The 24,682-nt window shown below is 33.3% G+C and overlaps 1 protein-coding gene across 3 annotated transcripts; it reads right to left on the bottom strand.

The window, feature by feature from the left end:
• Window positions 1–9,964: 9,964 nt before the first annotated feature.
• Window positions 9,965–22,013, bottom strand: LOC18448735 (uncharacterized). 3 transcript variants are annotated; one of them, XR_016057289.1, is made up of 16 exons: window positions 21,677–22,013; window positions 20,454–20,498; window positions 18,464–18,504; window positions 17,679–17,760; window positions 17,062–17,106; window positions 16,411–16,467; window positions 15,854–15,913; window positions 15,650–15,777; window positions 13,983–14,274; window positions 13,814–13,880; window positions 13,340–13,410; window positions 13,139–13,228; window positions 12,363–12,467; window positions 10,964–11,055; window positions 10,398–10,503; window positions 9,965–10,227 (listed from the first exon to the last, which is right to left on the bottom strand). XR_016057289.1 is itself a non-coding variant. In XM_006858796.4 (16 exons), exons 1-16 carry the CDS (start codon window positions 21,794–21,796, stop codon window positions 10,136–10,138), a joined length of 1,497 nt encoding a protein of 498 aa, XP_006858858.1. In that variant the 5' UTR covers window positions 21,797–22,013; the 3' UTR covers window positions 9,965–10,135. The 3 variants fall into 3 exon arrangements, 1 of the variants encoding a protein (XP_006858858.1); XM_006858796.4 differs by having other exon boundaries at window positions 12,363–12,471; XR_016057290.1 differs by lacking the exon at window positions 12,363–12,467.
• Window positions 22,014–24,682: the final 2,669 nt, after the last annotated feature.

Raw genomic sequence — 24,682 nt, 5'->3', positions numbered from 1 at the left:
AGAGAAATTAATGGAAAAAGAAAAACCATTAAAGCTCGGTTTGAGCAAGTTGGGGCACGCAGTTTCTATAAGGCCTAAGCCTTATGAAACAAAAGTAAGGCCTTACCTTGAAATCTCGTCGGAAAAATACGGAAAACGATATAAGAGGAATATTTAAGAGGGCTCTAAAATCAATTTTCATAACTCAACGTGTATTTTGAAGCTCCAACAATGGTATAGATCCAAACAAGTATTTAGGTTTAATGCTAAATAAACTGCTTACATAATGTGTGTGAGTGTTATAATACACAATATTTTTAATGCTTGAAATCTTAATTTTTTACACAAATATAAGGATTATTATCATCATCAAGGTCTTTTCTCAACTAATTGGATCGGTTACACGAATCCTGATCCGTCATTCGGCTTTATTAAAAGTTTCACAAATAAATGGTCAAGGTTGAAATAATCGATTTGAATGAGAGAACTATAATTTTTAGTGGGTTTTGTGGTGAGGCTTTGCTTATTTTGATAGAATTCTAACCCTTTCAAAATATTTTTTTATGAAATTTTATACACTTGTGAGAGTATACTGTCCATTTAAGGAAAAACCCAATATTGAAGTAATATTAAGGCCTCTAAATTTTTGGGTTGCAGCCTTTTTACCACATAGACTAACCTCATTAAAAAAATTCCAAGTTCAAATTTCTTTATGCTAGAAAAAATAGTCTCAATATTGAACAGTCCAACTTTACAAGGGCCCAGTGTCGAAAAAATCAAAATTCAAAAAAGTTCCCGAAATTGCTAAGAAAAAACTCTCCGAAGTAGGAGTAAGTTTCCAGTATACTCCCATCAGAGCATAGTATATGCTATCATTAATGAATATCGGAACACTGAAATACTTGTAATAAATCGATTTTGATGTACAATATCCGTGGCAAAAAAGTCTAACCAAAAATAATAATAAGTCTTGTCAAAAATTAGGGTGAATAACATTTCAGATTTAAAACTGCTCATAGTTCAGATCTGGATAGAAAAAATGGGGTGAAAAAAATCGGATAGATACATATGACATAAAATAAATTTATAGTTTGAAGTTGTAAGGGTAACTAGTAAAGTTGGACAAATAATTGTCATGTCTTTATAGCCTTTAGGGTCCAACTCGACAAATTCTTTATCTAAAAGTTTATTAAACGAAACATTGGAAAGTTTTCTTTACTATGGCGACACCAAACATATCTGTCACTCATTAGATGTCAACTTAGATGGCTTGGGGTGAGATTTATTTTTTGGAACTTCGTGTCTATTCAATGACACTCTTACAACAATCCATTTTGAAATTTAAAAGACAATAATTGTTGTAAACTCCATGTATCAAAGGTAAACGTTTTCTTTATTTATTGGGTGCATATAGTTACAACAACACTAAGTACGACACTGACAAACAAGAAGGTATGTGATTGCTATTCGAAAAAAAAAGAACCTCAAAATATGATTTTAGTTGACAAAAACTCAAAAATCCGAAAATGTGAGACAATGGTACATCTCAAGCGTTATGTTGCGTACATACACTAATGAAGCCATAAATAAAATAAAAATAAAATAAAATAAAGGCCCCAAAACAGGTGAAGTTGATTGAACTTATGTATAAAGCTAACGTGTGCCAAGTAATTTGTGAAAGCAAAATCAAATATTTGAACATCACATTAATTTTCAGCTCCATACAATTTTAGCTATGAGATCAATCACTCTTTTCCCCCTACAATGATGCTCTTGATTTAGAAAACATGATAAATCCATGACAAGAATCTTGATATTGCAAATCCATAACTTTTCTCGAATTTTAAATATCCAAAATTCTTGATTTACTCCTACTCAAACGGGCCCCAAGTATCTAAGGGATTACTTTTTCTTGGAGAGTTTTTCTTTTTTTGGAATATGTGGGTAACTTTTTTTGGTAGTACAATTCGTTTTGGGGAAATATGTTATCATGATAATACATTGGTGAAATTTTTTACTAAATCATTATTCTCGATTTTATCGGACTTTTCGAGAGCCTATCTCAAATGGATATTAAAAAATTTCATATCATTGAAGAGAACACAAGCTTCAAGAAAGTTTGAAAAATGAAGAAGTAAAAAACATAGAAGGTTTTCTAGAAACTTCTTTGAAAATTGATAAAAAGTGCAGTTATATTGGTCTATAAGAACAAATATTTTTTAAAAAAATATTTTATAAAATTCAACTTTTTTTTAAAAAAAAAGAAATTCATGGCTATACTAATCAATTAGAGATGAATGATTTGTGATAAGAGGATTTGGCAAAGAAATGAAAGAAAAATGTAATTTTTGAAAGTCGATTTGTAACAAAAGGCTAAATGTGTATTTGCCGATTTCAGGGGAATTGGACGGTTCTCCAGCCTTTTCTGAGGTGACTCGGGCGGTTTCGAATGAGCTCGAGCCTCATTTTTTAGAAGCGTCGCATACAAATGCACTAAGAACCGCATTGGCATCAAAATAATTTAACTTGGTTGTACTATTACAACTTTAGGATACAAATATATTTTGAGATTGTATATGAGACTATTTATTTTTATACACGGGGATTCACAATCATTTTAGATGTGGAATCCAATAAAAAAAAATGTATCATAATATTCAATAAATTTTATTTTAGATTTTGTGTCCAAATAATGACAAAACCTCAACTACCTGATTTCAAATCTAACGGTCAATGATGCTTGTGACCTCCTTCCATATATTTTTTTTCTTAAATCATTTAGAATATAGTATCATGATTTTTATGTTTCCTTTGTCTTCTAATGCTTCTCAGTTTCCTAAAAATGCGGTGTTATGATTTTCTCTATGTTAACAATGCTTCTCAGTTTCCTAAAAATGCGGTGTTATGATTTTCTCTATGTTAACAGATGCTACCCGCCAAGGGAGCATTACCCCGGGTAAAACTCAGTATAGTAAATGATCTTAAAAATAAATAAATGCACATCGAAATATAAATAAATAAATGCGCCTCGAAATGTCTCCATATTGAACAAGAGATTATCTAATTTCCAGACGGTTTAAGAACTCAAAATTCATTTTCTTTTCTTTAAAATAATATGATTCATAGACACCAAATATCCCACAAGAGCATATTTTGTTTGTGAATCATTTGTTCATTGTTCATTTTAAGTCATTTAAAATAATACATTTTGAAGTTCAATTTCTTGGGATTTATGATCATAGTGATCGAGATCATAGCCATATGAAATTTAGATCTAGAATCCATATCAAATATGAAAATTTTTAAAGGAGACTACAGTTGAGTATGGACACATCAAAACTTTTCTCCACAAGCTAAGGCCTGAGGCACCATTTGGAGGTTTTAGTACTTCTATTACACAGTTATTTAAGGAAAAAAATATTCCAGTTTCTTTTAAATAGGCAGCATAGCATGTTATAATGTGTTTTAATGAGTAGGTTGAAGAAACCGGATTGTCTATAAAGAGACCATTTATGTTTTTTAAAGGTGGTTATAATTATTCTCTCATTAGATGTCCATGGGTGAGTTACAAAGTTCGAGTTTTTTTTAGAAATTTTTTGTCTTTAATGGTACTTTTATAGCCACCCATTTAAAAATTTAAGGGACAATAATGATGGTGACCTCTTTGTATAAAAAGTAAATTTTTTTTTTTTTTGGATCCATGAGTCTAAACAGGAGACAATATAATTTGATGTTATTGATCATTTTTTTTCTTCAAAGAATCATCCCATCTGAATTGAAAAAGTAAATATCTTTTCAAGACTAAATTCAATTATGCTTCTTTGTTGCTCTTAGATTGCTTCTTTTTCCTACTTTTATTAGGATCCACATAAGAGAGCTGCATAGCTCAACAACATCATACTTACGTGCATTATTAACCAATGGGATTGTAGAGTAGGTGCTAGTATTACGGATTGATGCATTTCAGTTAAAAGACCCGAAGCGATAAAGTAATTACTTGATATTTTACTTAGATATTGGAGGATACTGATCAGCTTACTTCCAATCACTTTATTTGATAAATGAATAGATTATAAAGTGGAATAAATGGATAATTGATTGGACTGAACATGGACTTAGTCACTTTAGTTAGGAAGTTAGGATCGTCTATTCCACTTCCGCATCTAAGCGGGCCTGCGCATCATCACCATTTATATTTCAATTATTACAGTTGAAGGATTATGGTTATCGGTCTATTAATTTGGTATCCATAACTATTTGTGAACCGGATGAATTTTTTTTTAATCTTGATATTTATAGTCAATGTAATCTCTTTATTATTTCATTTTAACCGTGTCCGGTACATTAGTTGTAATTTTTTTTCTACGTCGCGAACTCTATACTAGGATTTTAAGTTCGGCCATCATCTTTTTACACATTTAGGTATTTGTATTTTATTTTATTTTGAAATTGCTAACACTATATTGGGCTTTTAAGTGCGGCCATCATCTTTTTACATTTTTGGATAATGCAATGATTTTTTGAGAAAGCTATATATTCTTTTATGCTAGTAGGGTTTGTAAGATAAGTGCGGCCATCATCTTTTACACATTTGGATAATGCAATGAATTTTTGGGAAAGCGATATATTCTTTTATGCTATTGTAATAGGGTTTGTAAGTCCACGACTAGGGTTGAGACTTTACCCAGTTTAGATCCATAACCCGAATTTTAGATCCTATTCAGATCCGGGTATGGATCCAAGATTTAGATCCGAATCCAAAATTTAGATTTGAATACTAATTCAGATCAGATCCAAGTACATGTGGATCCGATACAAATCCGACGTGATTTTTAAAAATGGTTGTATAGCAATATAATGCAACAATCTTCAAAAACTATTTTAGTACCATTTGTTTGATCTCAATTTTTTAATGTACACTCTTTTCATTCCATTGAACAATCACCAAAAAAAAACAAAATTTAAAAATGCACCATAGAAAGTGTTATTTTAGCCCAATCAACATAAGCCGTCAATTTTGTTGAGGTGCTTAGATATGCCTTAGAAGATTTTTTCTCTTTTCAAAATTTTTGGATAGCTTTGTTACCATTAGATAAACAATGTTGAAAAAGCAAAAGAAAAAATGGTTTTGAGTTCGTAAAGGCCTAGATCTTGAAATTCATAAAATGGATGGTCAAGATTCAATATTGTAGGGGACTCATTTTAACCATATCTATGATGCAAATTGGATTTTATTTTTTTGAAAATTGACTATTTGGATGTGGAAAGGGTATATGCAATTTTTGGAGTGATACAAATGCCACAAACATGGTTTTCTAGAAGTGTGGTTGCATTATATTATTATACAACTGTTGCATAAAATCATTTTTCTATATATATATATATATTCCTAAAATTTTAGAAGACTTAATCTAGATCTCGTATTTTAGATCCGGATCCAAGCATTGTGGATTTAATCGGATCTGGATATAAATCCAGATCCCAAATATACTTTTTGGATCTAAATCCGGGTCCAGATCCAGATCCAGATCTAGATAGATCTGATACCAAATCCGAAAAATTCTCAGCCCTACACAAGTAATCTCACGAACGGACAAAACGGGGGCATTGTATCCTTGAGTAGCTCCACAAATCTTCATTGTCATCTTATCAAACCGGATATGTACAAAACATTCCACTGATATATGTTGATTCCATAATTGTCACAATATCAACTCTTCCTACACTTGCTATAAACTCTAATTCTTATTTTTATTCCTTATTGTAGTTTCATTATTCTCGATTCTTATTTTATTCCTAATTTTATCTTCATTACTCGAGAATTATCTTACAAAGAGTTTGCTTTATTAATTTTTATGGGACCATTAAATAATCCATTGCCATAAGATCAATTGTTCATTCTCTTGCTTTAAACTCTTCACCCACTTGACGGTAGAGAGTTATTCTTATTTAATTCATCGTTTTAGTCTCATTAAGAAATCTCGCAAAGTGTTTGCTTGTTTTGAGCTGCCAAAGGGTTTGCTCTGTATTATAACTTATTTATATGTTAATATAAATTAGTATTTGCACGTTTAGATGTAAATTATTGAAATGATATGGTTTATATGGTTGAAAATAGTGAAAAAAGATATAAAGACTTATGGTCTCACTAAGAGCATGGCCTTCGATAGAGCAGAATGACATACTATTAATTGTACAGTCGACCCCAAATATTTGAGAAAAAGCTCTGATGATGATTCATTTTACATTACACTTAAGACTTAAAGCTTTGGCCTTATAAAAAAAAGTAAGGCAAAAGTTTATATAAGGTTGCAACCTTATTTGTAGAAATAAGATTGTCGTAATCTACGCCGTACATTTTTTTTTTAATGGAATTGATTGGACATTATCTTAAAAAACATGCCATATATTGATATTATCTTAAAAGATGTGTCAAATCCAATGGTTTAAAAACCGGATCGGTGACCCGGATCGGGCTTTTCAAAAACCGATCCGGATCGGCGAATCGGCGATCCGGATCGGAATCGGGTGAATCGGTCAGAATAAAGCTTCAAAAAAATCCGAAAAAATTATTAAAATTCATTATAAATATTGGTTTTTAGGAATTCAATAAAAAATGAGGGTACTCCATTAAGAATTTTCATGTTTTTGAATGAATATGCGAATATTGATATGTTCTTTCCCTGCATGAACCTCCATTCAGCATTTAATTTACAGTATTTCGTGCTCATCCCTACACTGTTGCTGTTGGGACTCGATATGTGAATAATATGGCTGGGATAGGGTGGCCTCAGAATCATCATCTCTCTCGTTTTCTCTTTGAATAATATGGATTAAAAAAAAAAAAAAACAAATTTTCAAAAAAATCTATCATGGATTAAAAAAAAAATCACAAATTTTCAAAAAATTCTATCATGGATTACAAAAAAAAATTCGATCATGGATTAAACAAAAAAAATCACAAATTTTCAAAAAATTCAATCATGGATTACATAAAATTCGATCATGGATTACATAAAATTCGATCATGGATTACAAAAAAAAACAAACAAAAAAAACAAAAAATTCAATCGTGGATTACAAAAAAAGAAAAAAATAGTTCGATCATGGATTACAAAAAATTCAATCATGGATTACCAAAAACTCTATCATGGGTTACAAAAAAAGCAAAAAACAAAAAATTCAATCATGGATTAAAAAAAAACAAACAAACATTTCAATCATGGATTACAAAAAAAAAACAAATATTTCGATCATATATTACAAAACATTCGATCATGGATTACAAAAAATTCTATCATGGGTTACGAAAAAAAAAAAAAAATCAAAAAAATCGATCATGGATTACAAGAAAAGAAAACAAACATTTCGATCATGGATTACAAAAAATTCTATTATGGGTTACAAAAAACCAAAAAATTCGATCATGGATTACAAAAAAAATCTATCATGGATTACCAAAAAAAAAAAAAAAAAAAAAAAAAAAAAAAAAAAAAAAAAAAAAAAAAAAAAAAAAAAAAAAAAAAAAAAAAAAAAAAAATCCGTACGGAATCGCCGATTCACTGTTCGGACTCGCCGATTCCGTACAGTGAATCGGCGATTCACTGTACAGAATCGTCCGGTTCTCTCTAGAACCGGACGATTTTCGATTTTCGGGCGATCTGGTTCCTTTTTCACTATTTCCGAGTCGAACCGGGCGAGTCCGGTTCGACTCGGCGTTTTTTAAAACGCTGGTCAAATCTATATCGTTGAAATAAAATAGACGATATAGAGCATCGAAACCTTGCTTCTAATAAGGTTACAACCTTATACAAACTACACCTAATAAGGTTACAACCTTATACAAACTACACCTCAAAAGTAAAGCTACACATCAACTCTAAACTTTGCATGCAAATGCAATTCAAACATTGGCCTTGAAAACTATTTTCACTCATGATATGAAAATTGAAGCTCCAAAAGCGAAATAAATCTAAAGAACATTTGAAAATGGACAGTCTAAACAATGTGCTACAAGATAATTTATTTTTACACCTTGAAATCTTTGTTACTTTTCTCTTCTAAATTCATAACTGTTGAGGTCGATGTGATCAATTTGAGCGCTGTTATATACCGAAACCACAACTCCAAATCCGTAATTTTTGTCGCAAGGTCTAAAGTCTTTTTCTAACCCTCAATCTTAACTACAAAATATATTTTTATAGAATGTATACCATTTACTGCACTTATTAAAGGCCATAGGTGGCCCGGGCTAATAAGGGCGTGGCCCAACCCATGGGCCTTGAGTTTTGGCCCGAATCTAGACCTGGCCCAGCCAGTTTGGCAGCCCCATGCACAACTCTCGTGTGGAAGCTCATTATTTAATGGAAGATTGTGGGGTTTTCACCCTTTCAAAAAGTTTATATAAGGTCGCCACTTTATATTATTGAAGTAAAATATACCTTAAAATCCTTTGCAGTGTGCCAATATTGGAGAACCCTCGATCATCCCAACTTCTAAATTTATGGATATGAAGAAAATTAAGAATTTCAAATTCTAGAAATAGCTCATATTGTTATAAATAATTTGAATCGTTTATTTTCAAAAATTTTCAAATGTTTATAGATATGCTCGATTTAAATTATTTTTTAATCTTAAATTTTCATAACTAGGAATAAAAATATATTTTCAAGCTTTCAATACCATACCTACATCTCCAAGTATATTTTAGAAGTCCAAAAATATATTTTCAAGTCATCATAAGGTTCCAATACCAAAACTACGTCTCCAAACATATTTTAGAGGTCCGCCTTACTTCTATAATACAAGGAGGGAGCCTTATACAAACCCTGCCCTCCATGGTAACCTGAAAGCCTTTATTAAATTATAACCATTTGATCCTATTCCACAAATGTGGAGAATTTATCTGTGACACAAAGAGGTTAGAATCACCCTTGTCCTCATTCTATACATGGATTGTAACGACATGACAAACTTTTTAGCATCCAAGTCTCGAGTCTCTTTCCTATCTCAACTGTATACCTCCAAACTATTTACTTTTAGTACAAGGAGATTAAAATTACCATTAACGGTTACGTGAAATCCAACAAATTGAAATATCACAAAGTTCAAAAGGCTTCCTAGGACTCTGAGCATCAATGGCACACCCCAGCCATCCAGATTCAGTTCAATAGCCAAAATTACTTATGACGTCCTTGTATAAATGATCTTTTTATATTCTTTTAAAGCGAAAGTCGATACACTCCTTACACCTTCACATTTCAATCGCAACGGCAAATCAAAAGGCCACAGGCTCTGAATGGAATCTATAGGTTTTCTCATGACATGCCATGTTTTCCCCTTTAAACAACTTTCCATTTTCTCCTTAACTCGAGATCCTTGTTATTTCAAAGAAAATTGTTTCATACCTGCTGACCCGCATTTCTGCATATGCGGTCCAAAAAGTGTGAAGCATCCATCTTAAAGATGGATGCAAGTAAGTGCTCCATCTAAATAGATGAAAACTAACGGTCCAAATATGTTTTTACTAAAAATTATTATATCTAGTTTTTCAAATTTATTTATTTTTTCATATTCATTATCTCTGTGTTAGAGATTACATGTCCTTCAAAATTAAGTCTTAAAATCCATATCAAAAATAGATTTATTAAGAGGACCACATTTCTACATATGCGGGCTTGGCCACAAATAAACCGAGTGGATCCTTATTGCAAAGGTAAGGGGTAATATTACCTTTTTGTCACACAAACTTCGAGGGAGTAAGTAACTACAGTTATAATGATCGGACCAGCCACCAAACCAATTTGAGGTATATCCAATCAAAACCAATTCGACCACTAGTAAAACTGGTTAGACAAAAATTTAAAGAACTATAAGAAAAATAAAAATAACAGTATAAAAATATCAGTTATATTAGAAAAAGGTTGAACGGTCGGACCAGCAGGCCCCGGTCCAGTAACTATTGAAGGAACAACACAAACAAACATTGGAGGCAGAACTCAAATCGCACTATACACGACTTCCACTACAAAATGAATATTTTGGCACCTATGTTCAGTGTAATCAAATAATTCCCTAAATAAAGTTAATATAATAAATATCAAATTGCAACATTTTTATCGATCAAATCATAATTAAGCTACACCGACTGACATCTTCAACAAGTATAAGACACATCTGCAGAAGATGTGTCCATATCATTCAGACCAAGCTCCTCATTCTGCTCCCATGATCTCTCATATTCCTCGACTGATGAGCACCAAACGTCATACAAAATAATAAGTTATAAAAGAGTCATACACCTGCTGGCACAAAATGTACAAACACGTATGCACACATACACACGCATACATACAAGAGAGTGAGAGAGAGAGAGAGAGCACCCAACTGCCCATATATCAGATGGTTGAAAGACTTACAGGTCAGCTGATGATCGTCTTCTATAGCATCAGTTATGGGAGCCACAAAAGAATTGGCCAGTGCATCATCAACTATCAAAGTCCATGGTTTCTCAACCTTCAAAAACTGCAGAACATGCAAAGAACAAACAAATCATGAACTGAATTTTTTTTTTTTAGAACTGTTAACTAAGTACTCTGAATTTTCTTTTCATCTTCTGGTCAGTCAGATTAAAAAAGTATCCTAGTCATTAATCAATAATCACTAGAACTTTTTTTTGAGAGAGAATAATCACTAGAACTTAACAACCAATATTCAAGTGTATGACGAAATGGTGGTTGTATTCAAACCCAGCTTACCCACCAAAAGAATACCACAAAAATCTGCAGGATGGTTGTTTCTAAGAATTTTAGCAGCCACCACTAACAAGAAATTTGTACGAAGAGCTGGAATTACATGAAAACATCCCAACCATTTCTCGGCAAACCCATGTTCCATCTACCTCATATATGCACACATGCATGCATGCATGTGTCAATCCTATTTTGAGATTTCCATTCAACTCCAATCAATCCGTAGAAAGTACCTGATCCAGCCTTGAATTGAAATCTTGCCATTTGGTTTTCTTCCAGTTGTCAACGCTATCCCCTAAAGTGAACCCATGTACTCTTTCAAGATCTGCAAACAAAGTCATTTTGACAAATTAAGATACCACATATAATATTGTTTAATAGCTCAAACTGTGAACAATTTCCTGTTTTTCTACCATACTAAAAAATATTTGGGAACAGGGTTGCTTACTGTTTAGGCTGTCTATAATGCAGGGTGTGAATAAGAATAGAGCATTAGTGCCAGGGGGAAGCAGGTACGCCCTAAAGAGAGAGCAGCCAGAGTTCAATACAAAACTAGGTTCATCATGTTATGTTTGAGTTAAGGGAATTGAAGGCTATAGGCATGTCTAACCGATAGAGAGACATAACTTTTCTTATTTTGGTCAGAGGACATTTTAAGACGTAGGAGTGGAGCATATAAGGAGATTATACTCAACATAAATAGACTCTCTTCACACTTCCCTTTGGTATTCTGCCCGAGTTAGCCTATCTAGCTACACTTTCAAATCCATATACTTCATGGGTGATGTACATGTTATTTTCAGGACAACTTTGCTACCCACTAGGGTTCCTGACACAATTAATTGAAGTTGTTTCGTGTACACAAAGGATCAAGTTTTACACTTTGGCCAAAAGTTTCTCATGGGAAAATCAAAATAAAGAATTGAAGTTATTTCATGTACACAAAGGGTCAACTTTTACACTTTGGCCCAAAGTTTCTATCGGGAAAATAAAAAAAAATTAAAATAGAAGCTCAAAGTAAAATTGTGCATGCTATGTGAAGACAACTCCAACTGTTTTTTGTGAAAGCAAGTTTTAATAAATGGTATGACAATATTTACCAGTAATTAAAATATTCTCATTGGTTGGCTCTAGATGATATTTAAAAGCATTATTATTTTAGGGATGGTCTTCTACCCAGAAGTAAAACCATCAAACTGTGAATTCAGACTAATCATCACTCAATTCGAGGGTCAATGTTTATAGTATGATATGCTTCAAAGATCCTTATCGCAAAAAATCCACTGTTTCTATAACAATGATGAACTGAACAGATAATAGACAACCATAACAGCATATGCTTGCTAAAGTTTGATAGTAACTAAATGCACATAGACATCTCAAATTCCTCGCATTGCTAACACCAAGTGTTGAGCAGCTCTTAAAAAGGCTCATCAACCATTTATGCTAGTAAAGCTCTAATGAGGTTTCAAATATCCAACATTGATTCTTGGCTAGTAAACAAATTAAAAGAGGACATTCATATTGCTAGTAAACAAATTAAAAGAGGACATTCATATTGGCTACCGAAATTTAAAATAAAATTATAGCAAGATGACTTTTTGAAAGATAATGAGTGGCACAAAAACTCACTTTCTCTAATTTTAGTCATCAGACCTTCAACAGTCGTAACAAGCCCACCAAGGGTGCCACTTGCAAGTTCCAAGTCAAGTTCAGGAACTTTAATGCTCGCAGTATCTGACTGACATGCAAAAATAGCAGGCTAAATAAGGAACTGAGACCAATCATTTGAAAGAGAAGACACAGAGGTTAGATTGATCCCATGAGTGATGAAAGAGTCAAGTATGGCAATGCTCCCCATCTTACATATGTGTATAATGTAATATTAATTTAGGGAATTTTGTCAAAATACCCATGAGAGATGAAGTTGCCCAATTGCAACTATTCCTATCCAAGACCATGTATTTGTTAATGGGTATTTTGCAATTAAATCAAAAGATGTGGGTAAAGAGGTTAAATTCTTCATCTCTAGTGGGTAATTTGATAAATTTCCCTTTCTTTTATGTTGGAAAATAAGTGTGTACACGTGCAACAAAGGACATCCGTGGAGGTCACCTATCTGAACGCCATTGTTTCTTAAATAAGCTCAATTCAAGGAAATCTGTTGTGATCTGGCATATTGGCACTTCTAAATCACACCAAACACATTGCCAACTATTTTGCAAGCAGTTCATCACAAAAAACGCACAATAATAATGGGTTTATATGACCACTAACACTTTATTGACACTTGAAATTTTAAAATATGTAGAAGAGAGCTGATTTAATTAAGCATAAGAAAAATAATCCCCTTGCAAGTACTAGCGGTTAGCCATAAATCAATCTTATCATATGGAACAACAGCACACCTTTATCACATCACGGCAAACATCTTCAGTGTTCAAGACACGCACAGTAATCCGCTTTCCCTTCTCAGGAATCTTCCCACCTGGTTTCAACTTTTGTATATGCCAAAAAGATCATAACAATGATTATCATTTCAGAAAGATACTTAAAAAGTCCCCACCATAAATCAGTTATAAAATGTTGATTGTTGAGCTCCTACTAACCTCGGAACTACGATAACCACAACTATCACAAGTTGATGCCATCACAATGACTTCTTGGAAGTATGGAATTTCTGCAAGCAAAATCAAATAAAGAACACTTTAGACAAACATGAACTTTGAAGTCTACAAATCCGAAACCAAATAATTAAAATAATGTTAGAATAACTTCAAATGCATGATTTTCTCAAAGAACCCCACGAGGATAGGGCCATTGAAAATCATTGAAAAACCCTAAACTCCCTGGTATTTATAATCTTGGTTTTATAAATTCCATCATCTTTGGTTAAATTCAAGTCACTAATACCAACATACACTAACTTAATAGTTCCCATTCCCCAGGGTAAGGAAGAAGTGGATGTCGAATTTGAATTAAGAAATTCCTCACAGCACCACTTATACAATATCTGTTTACATTTAGCAATATGCAAAGACAGCGTTGGTGAACCAGTTCAAGGACAAAGAAAGAAGCCATACTTGTGACAAACATTCTGGTCTCACATCTAGCTCCACATGCTCCACATGTTGATGGAAAAGTCATAACCTAGAACCACGAAAAAAGAGAAAAGATTACACAATTCCTGTAAAGAAAAGTGTATAGCAACACCATCGCCCAGCGAGCAATAGGCTAATAAAAACAACAGACCTCTTCAGGTGCAGAGTATTTGAACAAGGCGGCAGCAATTTCCTCACTGTTACCCTGAGCAATTGCACGATGACCACCCTCTGCTCCAATAGAACCATGAGACTCTCTTCTTGTTCCAGCAGGAATATACTTCGTTTTCTTAGTTCGCTCTATTCTAACTTCACCACCACCGTGAGGCTCAGACTCTTCTTCACCAGCTGTCGACTCGGCAAGAAACCCCAGAGACGCTTGCTGTTCGGGAGTCCGATCATAAAACTTCACAGTCAGTGCTGGATCAGAGGAGGGAGCAAACCTACAAGCATCAAAAGACGATATGATCAATGGATCATCCACCTAACTTTCCCCCAAGGACGAGCTGAATGGGCTCAAGGATTACATCTTTCATGTATATTGCTGGTTAGACTACTTCTACCGCTTGTAACATATGACCCACAATAAAATTTATAAGTAACTACATGAATATGCACATATGCACTTATTGCTCTCCTCAAACAATTCCCACCCCAACCCCTTCTTTTCAGAAACAAGAACAAAAAATGAAACAGCAAAAGAAAGTAAACAAATGCAAAGCTAGAATCTGTTCTGAGGAAGCAGTGTAAAGGAGACCAATAAAGTAATTCTCTCCAATATATAGTGAAAGTGAATGTCAATGCATTTCGCCTTGAAATGCAATGCTAAGATAAAAAACAAACACAAGCAGAACTAATGTTACTTTCATGTAGGGTGTGGGAAATAAAATCCAAAGCCAAATATTACTTAATAGAGACCCAGTAATGGTGAACCATCTGCTCTCACAACAGCATATGCAGTCTGAAACAGCCTAAGGTAAAAACAGAAAATCTAAAAAGGTATAACAACTGCACCAATCAACATTGATTAGAAGTACCTCATAATTCAATGAAACTGCAATCATATCAGTAGTACTGCAAGACAAACCAAACTAACCACAAGTACCAGCTAACATATTTTGAATTAAGTGCTAACTAAATATAACAACCCTCAGATTAGGGATCGATGATCTATGCAAAATCATAACATATTTACAAGAAAATCAACATAAATTCAAAATCGAGGCAATTGATTGCCTAATGCTTCACAGATAGAAAGTCTGTGATACCATCTCACCCCTCCCCACCTGAAGCACAAATCCCCTTGTGAGATGACAGAATTTTGGGGCAATGGTAAGCGAAGCAACTCTGAAGATCTCCTCGTAATCCACCCCATGCTCATGGGTGTAACCTTAGGATAAGTGACATATCTATGAAGTGATCCATCTACTACAACATTAAATTTATATCAAGTAGTTCTCATAGGGAACTTACCAGCCAGAAGTGATACAAGATGACCTAAACCTTACGTTTATTAAGTGATGCATCTTAAACTTATACATACATGTATCCTAGGAAAGGATGAACGTACAGCATAGACCCTATGCAGAAACAACAAAAGAAAAGCCCATAAAAATCGAAAAGTAGAAGCAAAACATACAATCCACTTTCAAATGATGGACGATAGAAATTCTCCTCGGTAGGCAATTCCAAGTTTGCAACCAAGTGACATTCCACTTGATGATAACAATCTAAAATTCAAATAAACAATCAGGCACAAAAAGAAGACACCATCATGATGATATTAGTTGCATCAATGTCCTTTTGATCATGGCTTACAGGTTCTCAATGAAGCTATTGCCTGCAGGATCATCAAGTATGAAGGTAAACGGCACATTTCCTTCTGCACAGGATTTCAATTTAATCAAAAACCGGTCCAAAGCTTCTGCTGTCTCAGGATCAACCTTCTGCAAGTTGCAAAATGGCGAGATATTATAGCACTTAGATGGACCAAGAATGAAAAATTTTCAAAACAAGGCTTACCCTTCGCTCCTCTTGCAAAGCTTGCAGCTCCTCTGCAGCTCGTAGAAGAATCCCTTCCACCTTAAGAACCCAAAAAAAAAAACCAAAAGAAGAAGAAGAAGAAGATAAGGTTGTCAAACAGTGAGCGAAAGAAACTCAATAATCATGCATAACAATCTCTGCAGCACATAACATTCTACTCTAGGTCTCACAAAAATGTCTTTTCTAGTCATTAGACCATAAGTCACGAGATACCAAATGTCACTTGAATCTTTCATCATTCCTGAATACCATCTTACAGAAACACTGACAAGTAAGCTTCTTCAAACACATCAAAGATAGATGTGCAATCTCTAGCCATCATTATACGTGGACGCAGGTGAGAATGGACACTTCATTTCCTTAAATTCAAACACCAATTTTACTTGTTACACAATTATTCAAAGTGCAGAAGAATACATTTCAACAGGCTTTTACATGTCATATGGAATTGGCTGGATTTAGATCAAGATCTCAAGCGCCATTAGGAAACATGTCAACTAAACTATTGCAAATTGAGGCACAGAAGAATAGTATACCGTTGAAAGTTTCCCACGTTGAGCTTCTGGGGGTATCTCAAAATCCAACTCTGGAATCTGCGAACATAATAATGGTAAGAAAAGAACCTCCATAATAGCCTTTTGGAGTAAAAAAATTCTACCATAAGCAAGAATATTATTCTGATAATAGCATATTGCATAACTGGAAAAAAGTAAAAAGTCAATTTAGGCATAGTCAACATGATCTCCTCTTAAGGGAAGACAAAAATATATATATAGAGATGCACCGAGAGAAGTCGTCATACATGCCACTGATACCTACTAGTTTATGCATGCGTTCCAGTGCATTTTCTTGGAAATGACTTTTTGAATCACTGCTTATAAGGCCATGTTAAAAATGCATCTTCTTTTCATAGAATTTTTTAAATCTTACCCCTTATTTACTTTTTTTGAAATTGTACACCTCCACTATGAGCACAATGTTGGCCAAGAGATTCAGAACATTGCACATTTCATCCCAAATGCAACAAAATAAACAAAATGAAAATGCAAATAGAAGGCTTCAAGCATATGCTTTTATTTACCAATCAAGATTTATGGCGGACCTGCTCATCCACAAATAACTTCATGAAACTTGTCTTTAGTATTTCCATGACAAATTTTAAGATTAAAAAATGCCCGTTGGTATACCTTAATGGATGCTGAATCAGATTTCACCACTTGACGGTCAAGCATCTGTATCAAATAACCATATCAATTCACCATGATAGCTAATACCACTATTTCAAGCATAAATAGAAGGGAAATCGTAATCTAAAAACTTGTTGGGAAGTTACAATTTAAGTCACTAGAGGATTTCCATCCATAAAAATGATTTCGGGTTTTACCCATGCATACAAATATACCAGTATAACAAACAAGCAAGAAATGAGATGTGTGAAGTGCACGGTTGCAAACTTCAAATGTGCCAGGCTGCACAAACTTCAAAAGCGCCAGGCAGCTACAGGCACTTCAGGGTCCACCTAGGCTAGAATCACCTAGTGGGCACCTGATATTCCAGGTGGGTGCTAATTCACAAAGGAATAAGATTATAGCAATACAATGAATAAACACTATGTATGTGCATCTTTGGTACATAAAAGATCATTATGACTCACTATTGATATATAGATAGTGTTATATATCTCTTTCCTTGAACGTCATATGAAGACACATGGATACAAGAATAATCAATTGCAACTAACTGTAAGTTTGACAATCATATTTAACAGATTTTCAAAGTCAAATATCAATTTTCAATGAACAACCTTGCGATCACCACCCATTACTCTCAAATGATAGCAACATCCGCGAGGTTGGAGCTCACCAGCAAACTGCACTTCATTGTTCCTGATTTACAAGTATAAGCTAAGATAAGAAAGGCCATCAACCAGCTTCAAATAACCATTGCTACATGCAATAAATAATGCTAGACATGGGTAAATTCACTGTTTCAAAAAGCGGACCGCCCAGCGCCTGGGCAGCCGCCAAGGCGGATATCCCTAGGCGCCCACCTGAACCCGCCTAGGCGACCGCCCAAGGCTTGCACCCACCCAAGGGCGGATATGCAGCTCCTTGAGGGTATTTTTGGGTCATTTTTCTAATACTAAAGGGCAAAATTGTGGATTTTAGGTTCATTTGAAACCTAAAACCCATTAGAGGCTATTTTAGAGGAAGAAAACCCAAAAAAAAAAAATCTACTGGCCCGCCCAGGTTCTAGGAGCCCTCCTAGGCACTGGGCGGCCTGGACCCCCCGACCGCCTAGGTGTCGCCTAGCACTTTTTGAAACACTGGGTGAATTATATGATTGTTAGCTGATTTTTCATATGAATGTTCTAAGATGTTGAAAAATATCACTCTATGAAGCTCAAAAACACAAGCTAGAGCTCAAAAAAAGCAATATTTTGATTTTTGTCAGAAGAGCCAGTCTTGAGCAAAGCAATGCTGCTTGCCCTCTTGAGAGATGCCTTCAACTCCCGCTTTCAATCATACACATGGAGCATGAATGTCAAAGCATACAGAAAACTAACCAAAAAGGCTTCAAACAAACTACCTTTCATTACAATGTGGGCATTCAAAGGCCATTAACACAACCTGCAGAGAAATGGAAAACTATGCTGTTTAGCAATGAACAACCATGACTAGCACATTGAGCGATAATAAGGACTGTACTATTTTAGAAATAATAAAAAGAATGATATTGAGCATGTGTCAAAGAAGATAAGAAGGCTTGAGTGCTCTTTCCCCTTATTATATGAGGCATCTCAATGCCCACTGAAAAAAATCGACGATGCAAGTATCATATTGAATAAAGACAACAAAGTACCATGGAATCATGTATTGGTTGCATAGTGTATTTCGACTCTCCACATACTAGTTAACAATTTACAGAAGGCGAACGAAATTAAAAACACATAAAAATGGGAAATTTTTGCATGGCAGTCAATTGACATGGAATATTGACAAAACAATGCATACAGGGAAACCAGGTGAATATAACGTAACACTAGGTCAAGCAAACATTTCTGACCTATACATCCATTATATTAAGACAAACCTATAACTTTATCCAAGTTGAGCATGAGAATTTTACAAGTAGCGGCATAATCCAGTAAGAGCTTCCTAACAACTTCAATGGAGACAAACAACCTCAAAATGAAAGCATGCTTTCACTTGCATAGTTTTTCTCTTGTATTAGAGAGTATGGGGAACATGGGACTGACAGACTTTTTAACCCTGGTGACAAAATACATCGCTAAAACTAGCAGATAAGCTATAAAGGATCAATATGCAATAATGGCCTCTTCGAAAACAAACAATTTACGTACATACACAAAGTCGGCAGTAAGATACAGTCAACAACAAGAGACATCTACATCAACCATACCACAAGCAAACTGTACACATCATGGAATCAAGTCCTTAAGTAAAGGATGAATTGGGGGCCAGGTTGCTTTGGCACTGTGGCTAATGCATAGAATCACAGCAATAGCATTTGGTGCTCAAATCCCAGCTTTACTCACCCCAAAAACCAATAGGCCTTGAAAAGAACAAACATAAAGAAGGAAAGGCTACATAATAAAAGTTAAGAAACTAAAAAGAACTGGAAAGAATTTGGCAGAAAGGATTCCCATAGGCTCGTGGATTATTACCAGTTGATGATAGATATAGACTCGTTACTACGGACAGAGAACCTCTAACTAGGGGCTTAATTTTGGCGAACTTCTATGCAGCTAACAGGCTGAACCAATGGACCATATCTCCATCATGAATTCTCATTAAACCCAAAAAAAGAAAAGAACAAAAAAGTCAGTGGGAGCATCTGTAGCACACCGCATGCTTTTTTATATAATGGAAGTATCTTTTAGCTTGTTTCGTACTTAATGAATCATGCTTCTTACTTTCTATTGTCCCGTACAGATCTGGAATGGACTGAAATGAGACTAAAGTCTTTTAACTTTGGGAACCACCATTCTATTAATAACATGAAGACTGTACAAAAAAGTTTTATTACGAATAGATTATGGAAGGAAATAAATAACTGCATGTCAAGATAGAAGTATGGAGAACATGCTGGAAATCATTAAAAGAGATGTAGTGACATGGTGTTACAAAATACACTCACATCAGTGAACAGAAAATTCCTAAAAGGGAGTATCATTATCAGTTTAAGACATCACAATGGAGCAATGATTTCTTAATCTAGTAGAAGTTTTGGGTCTTTAACATTTTCTATATAAAAGGAGTTCATTAACCAATCTAATGATTCCTCCATTTGTAATTATTTATCGATCACTCTTAAACATTATTTACTTGAATTACATAACTGACCAAATAACTTAGCAATGAGGATTCTTGCTGCTCTAAAAAATTAAGGGAATATATATACATACATACATACATATGTATGTATATGTATGCATGTACATATATGTGTATATATATGTATGTATATATATAGATAGAGAGAGAGAGGAGAGGAGAAGAGAAGGGAGAGAGAGAGAGAGATACAATATATCTATAAAGTAGCTTTGTCATCATACCTCCCGAAAATGGGGAATTCGAGTTAAGAGGAGCCTGGTTATCCCCTGTTAAGCATAAGTAATCACATCAGGTAAATTCAATAGAAATTTGAAAAAAAGAAATATCATGAAAGGAAGCATATAAATAAAAGGAATGGCCCTTGGCCTGGGTGGTCATGGTGGCGGAGCCACAATGTGACGTCAAGGATTCCATTCCTATCCCGTTAACATGTCAATGAAAAAAAAAAAAATGGTGCAGTTATAAATGAAAGAGGGGATCAGGTATCTCTGTTGGGTTCACTACCAGCCTCACAACCATAACATGCCATACATGCCCATACATGCAACTTAGCCTAAAACGGCCATATACTTTTTCTTTTCTTTTTTTCTATTTTTGAGCGTTAAATGTCCACGCACGAATTAATGAACAGGGAAATCTCAATAATGAATAGGGAAAAGTCTAATTAAGATGTATGCAATAACAGAGGTACTATACTTTTCTACTGTATAGTTTAGTTTAATTCAACCAAGTAGTAAACGAAATAAATGAAACCACTACTCAAACTCAATAATAAAAGAAATCAAAACATTGACTGAAAATAATACATAAATAGTGAAAATAAGTGGTTAGTTTATTTTTTATTTTATTTTTTCACTATGTATTGGTTAGTTTAATGGCGAAATAAATGAAACCACTACTCAAACTCAATAATAAAAGAAATCAAAACAATGACTGAAAATAATACATAAATAGTGAAAATAAGTGGATAGTTTATTTTTTATTTTATTTTTTCACTATGTATTGGTTAGTTTAATGGCGAAATAAATGAAACCACTACTCAAACTCAATAATAAAAGAAATCAAAACAATGACTGAAAATAATACATAAATAGTGAAAATAAGTGGTTAGTTTATTTTTTATTTTATTTTTTTACTATGTATTGGTTAGTTTAATGGTTAATTTAATTCGAATAAGAAACCCAGAAATGAAAAGAACCCATGTCACGGACTACACCCACAAATTATTATCTCGTTTAGATGAATTCGAATTAATTAAGCTACTGATCACTCTAATAGATATGCCATGACATTGAAATAGCACATAAAATATGCCATAAAAATACAGAAAGCAAACAATAAGATGAATATCATTTGATCTTGTATATTGAATAATCGCATCAAGCATGCCATGAGTTGAAGAGGGCAAAACAATTTGATAGAAAATATAGAAAAATTTACTGACATTTTCTCCACATCGCATACACAGGCTCTCAATTGAATGCAGGGAAGCAATCGAATCATCAGGTGCATCGACTGCCTCTGCAGCTGATCTCACATTACTGATAGCCTCTCCACTCTCCATTATATAGAGAGAAACAAAAAACCCTAGAAATCCAAATCACCAACTAGCTCAGCAGTATCTTGCTGGAATTGAGATGAAAAGGCTTTCACTTTATATAGACAGACCGTGAAAACCAGAAGGCCTCGTCCTGTTCGGTAGGAGATGAATTGCAGGTTTTTTAGAGGGAGATTTTAGAGAGAGAGAGATGCCTTCGAGCGATTTCCCGCTAACGCTAGACTCGGCAAAAGATGCATTTAAAGTCTTTTATGTTTTTCATCTATGAGCTAGGATAAAACCGAAATTTTCGCCAACAAATAGGGGCAGATCCGTTATTAATTTGCTTCCTTTTTTTTCTTTTTTTAAACTGTAAACGTTGCTAATTTGATAATTTAGTACATAGATTTTCTGTATCCCTTCATAAGATATCTATCGTAAAAAAAAAAAAAAAAGATAGGATATGGTTTTCAAAAAATTGAAAGATACCCCCATATCATGCCCCAAACCTCTCTTTTGAAGGTCACGTGCTCTAGAGATAAGGCCCCATTTATTATTACTTACCCCAAAAAAAAAGCCCCATCTATTATTGCCATATATGTCCAACCTTAAAAATGCAGTCTAGATATATATAAATTTTATTTTTGAACATCTTTTAGATATCCAATTTAGACTGATCCAGACTGGCGTCTAAATGATCAGTAAGATTTATGGGATGAACTATTCACTCTACCGATACGGTTTTCAAAATAGTGCCCTCGTACTAATATTTTCACGTGAAAAATCCAACTTGTAAATCCGTTAAGGGCTAAGAGGAAATTAAGAATCTTAGATATTTGAAATCCAGATAAATTTATGAATTTTTTATATTAATTATTTTTTTCATGGATTCCTCAAATCTTTTGTTGGGATAAACTATTCAAAATTTCTAGATTCTTTGCAATCACTTATGTGTTTAACAAAACTTGATACAATTTCTCTCTCTAACATTTTTATATACTTTCTCTCTCTAAGACTCAAAATTTTGAGATAGTGTATCTATAAAAATTTTGAGGCAGTTTCTCTTTCTAAAATTTGATATGGTTTGTCTCTCTAAAAATAATATACTTTCTATCCAAAATTTAAAATTTGAAATTGTTTATTTAAAAATTTTGAGATAATTTCTCTCTCTATAAAAATTTTAGGTGCTTTACTCTCTCTAAATTTCAATATTAGTTTCTCTTTCTAAAATTTTAATATTCTCTCTCTAAAACTTAAAACTTAAGATAGTTCTCCTCTTCAATAATTTTGACATAGGTTCTCTCTCTTAACATTTTTAAGTAGTTTCTCTCTCTAAATATGATATAGTTTTTCTCACAAATTTTAAAATACTTTCTCTTTTTAAAAACTAAAATTTGAGATAATTTCTCCTTAAAAAATTTGCAATAGTTTGTGTTTCTAAAAAAAATTATGTACTTTCGCTTTCTAAAATTTGATATGGTTACTCTCTTAAATTTTAAGATGCTCTATCTCTCTAAAACTTCAAGTTTAAGATAGTTTCTCTCTCTAAAATTTTGAAATTGTTTATCTTTAAAATTTGATATAGTGTCTCTCTAAACTTTGACATACTTTCTCTCTTTAAAGTTTAAAATTTGAGATACTTTATTTATTTAATACTTAAATTTTGAGCTCTTTTCTATCTCTAAAAAAATTTGAGATAGTTTATCTCTCTAAAAATTTCATGTACTTTCTCTATTTAAATTTGATATAGTTTATCTCTCGAAAATTTTAATACACTTTTTCTCTCTATTAAAATTTTACGACAGTTTCTCTCTCCAAAAAATTGAGATAGTTTCTCGCTCTAAAAAAATTATGTAGTTTATCACTCTAAAATTTGCTATAATTTCTATATTTAGAATTTTAATATATTTTCTCTTTCTAAAATTCAAAATTCGAGATAGTTTCTCTCTAAAACTCAAAATTCAAGATAGTTTATCTCTCTAAAAAATGAGATATTTCTCTCTCTAAATTTTTTGTTGACCGTTTCTCTTTCTAAAATTTATAATAGTTTATCTCTAAAATTTTAATAGTACTTTCTATCTTTACAATTTTAAGAATACTTTCTCTCTCTAAAACTTAAGATTTGATATGGTTTCTCTCTTTAAAAAAATTTGAGATAGTTTATATTTCTAAAAGTTTTTAGGTACTCTCTAAAATTTGATATAGTTTATCTCTCTAAAAATTAAAATATGATATTGTTTCTCTTCCTAAAAAATTTGAGATAGTTATTCTCTCTAAAATTTTAGATACTTTATCTCTCTAAAAAATTTGATATAGTTTCTCTTTAAAAAATTTAGGTACATTCTCCCTCTAAAATTTTCATACCTATCAAACGCTCCCTATGTTTTGGGTCGAGGGAGCCAATGAGTGGAATCCATGGCCATGGAAATGCAAAAAGACAGCTTTCGGTGTGGAAATGAAATCATGAAAAGGTTAGGTATTGTTTTTATGATTTTGATTTTTGTGATTTTAAATATCCTAGTCATTAAACAATCCTAACGGTAGATTTTGACAATATTCAATATCTTAGGAATCCATGCCTAAAATCCATGTACCCAAACAGGCCCAAAGAGATTTTCGAGAGAAAACTATTATGATTAGAATACATGTTATTAAAACTAGAAAAAAATTTATATACAACCAAGGCTCTAAACAATGAAATTAGAACCCACCTCAAAAATTCACTAGAAGAGGTTGTTTTGTTGTCCAAATATCCTCAATTTGATCATCTCGACATTAAGATGCATGGACCCGAGAAAAAAATAGATTTCAAGCTTTAAAAATAGTGCATTTTGTAACACATTTTTTACCATCAATTTTCAAGATTTCAAGTACTCATATATATGCTCGATCTACACTATTTTTTAAGCTTTA

The sequence above is a fragment of the Amborella trichopoda genome, chromosome 6 (assembly GCF_054954075.1).
Source record: "Amborella trichopoda isolate Santa Cruz 75 chromosome 6, AtrichopodaSantaCruz75HAP2 v2.0, whole genome shotgun sequence".
NCBI classification, from domain to species: Eukaryota; Viridiplantae; Streptophyta; class Magnoliopsida; order Amborellales; family Amborellaceae; genus Amborella; species Amborella trichopoda.
This window is presented reverse-complemented; position numbering and strand designations above follow the sequence as displayed.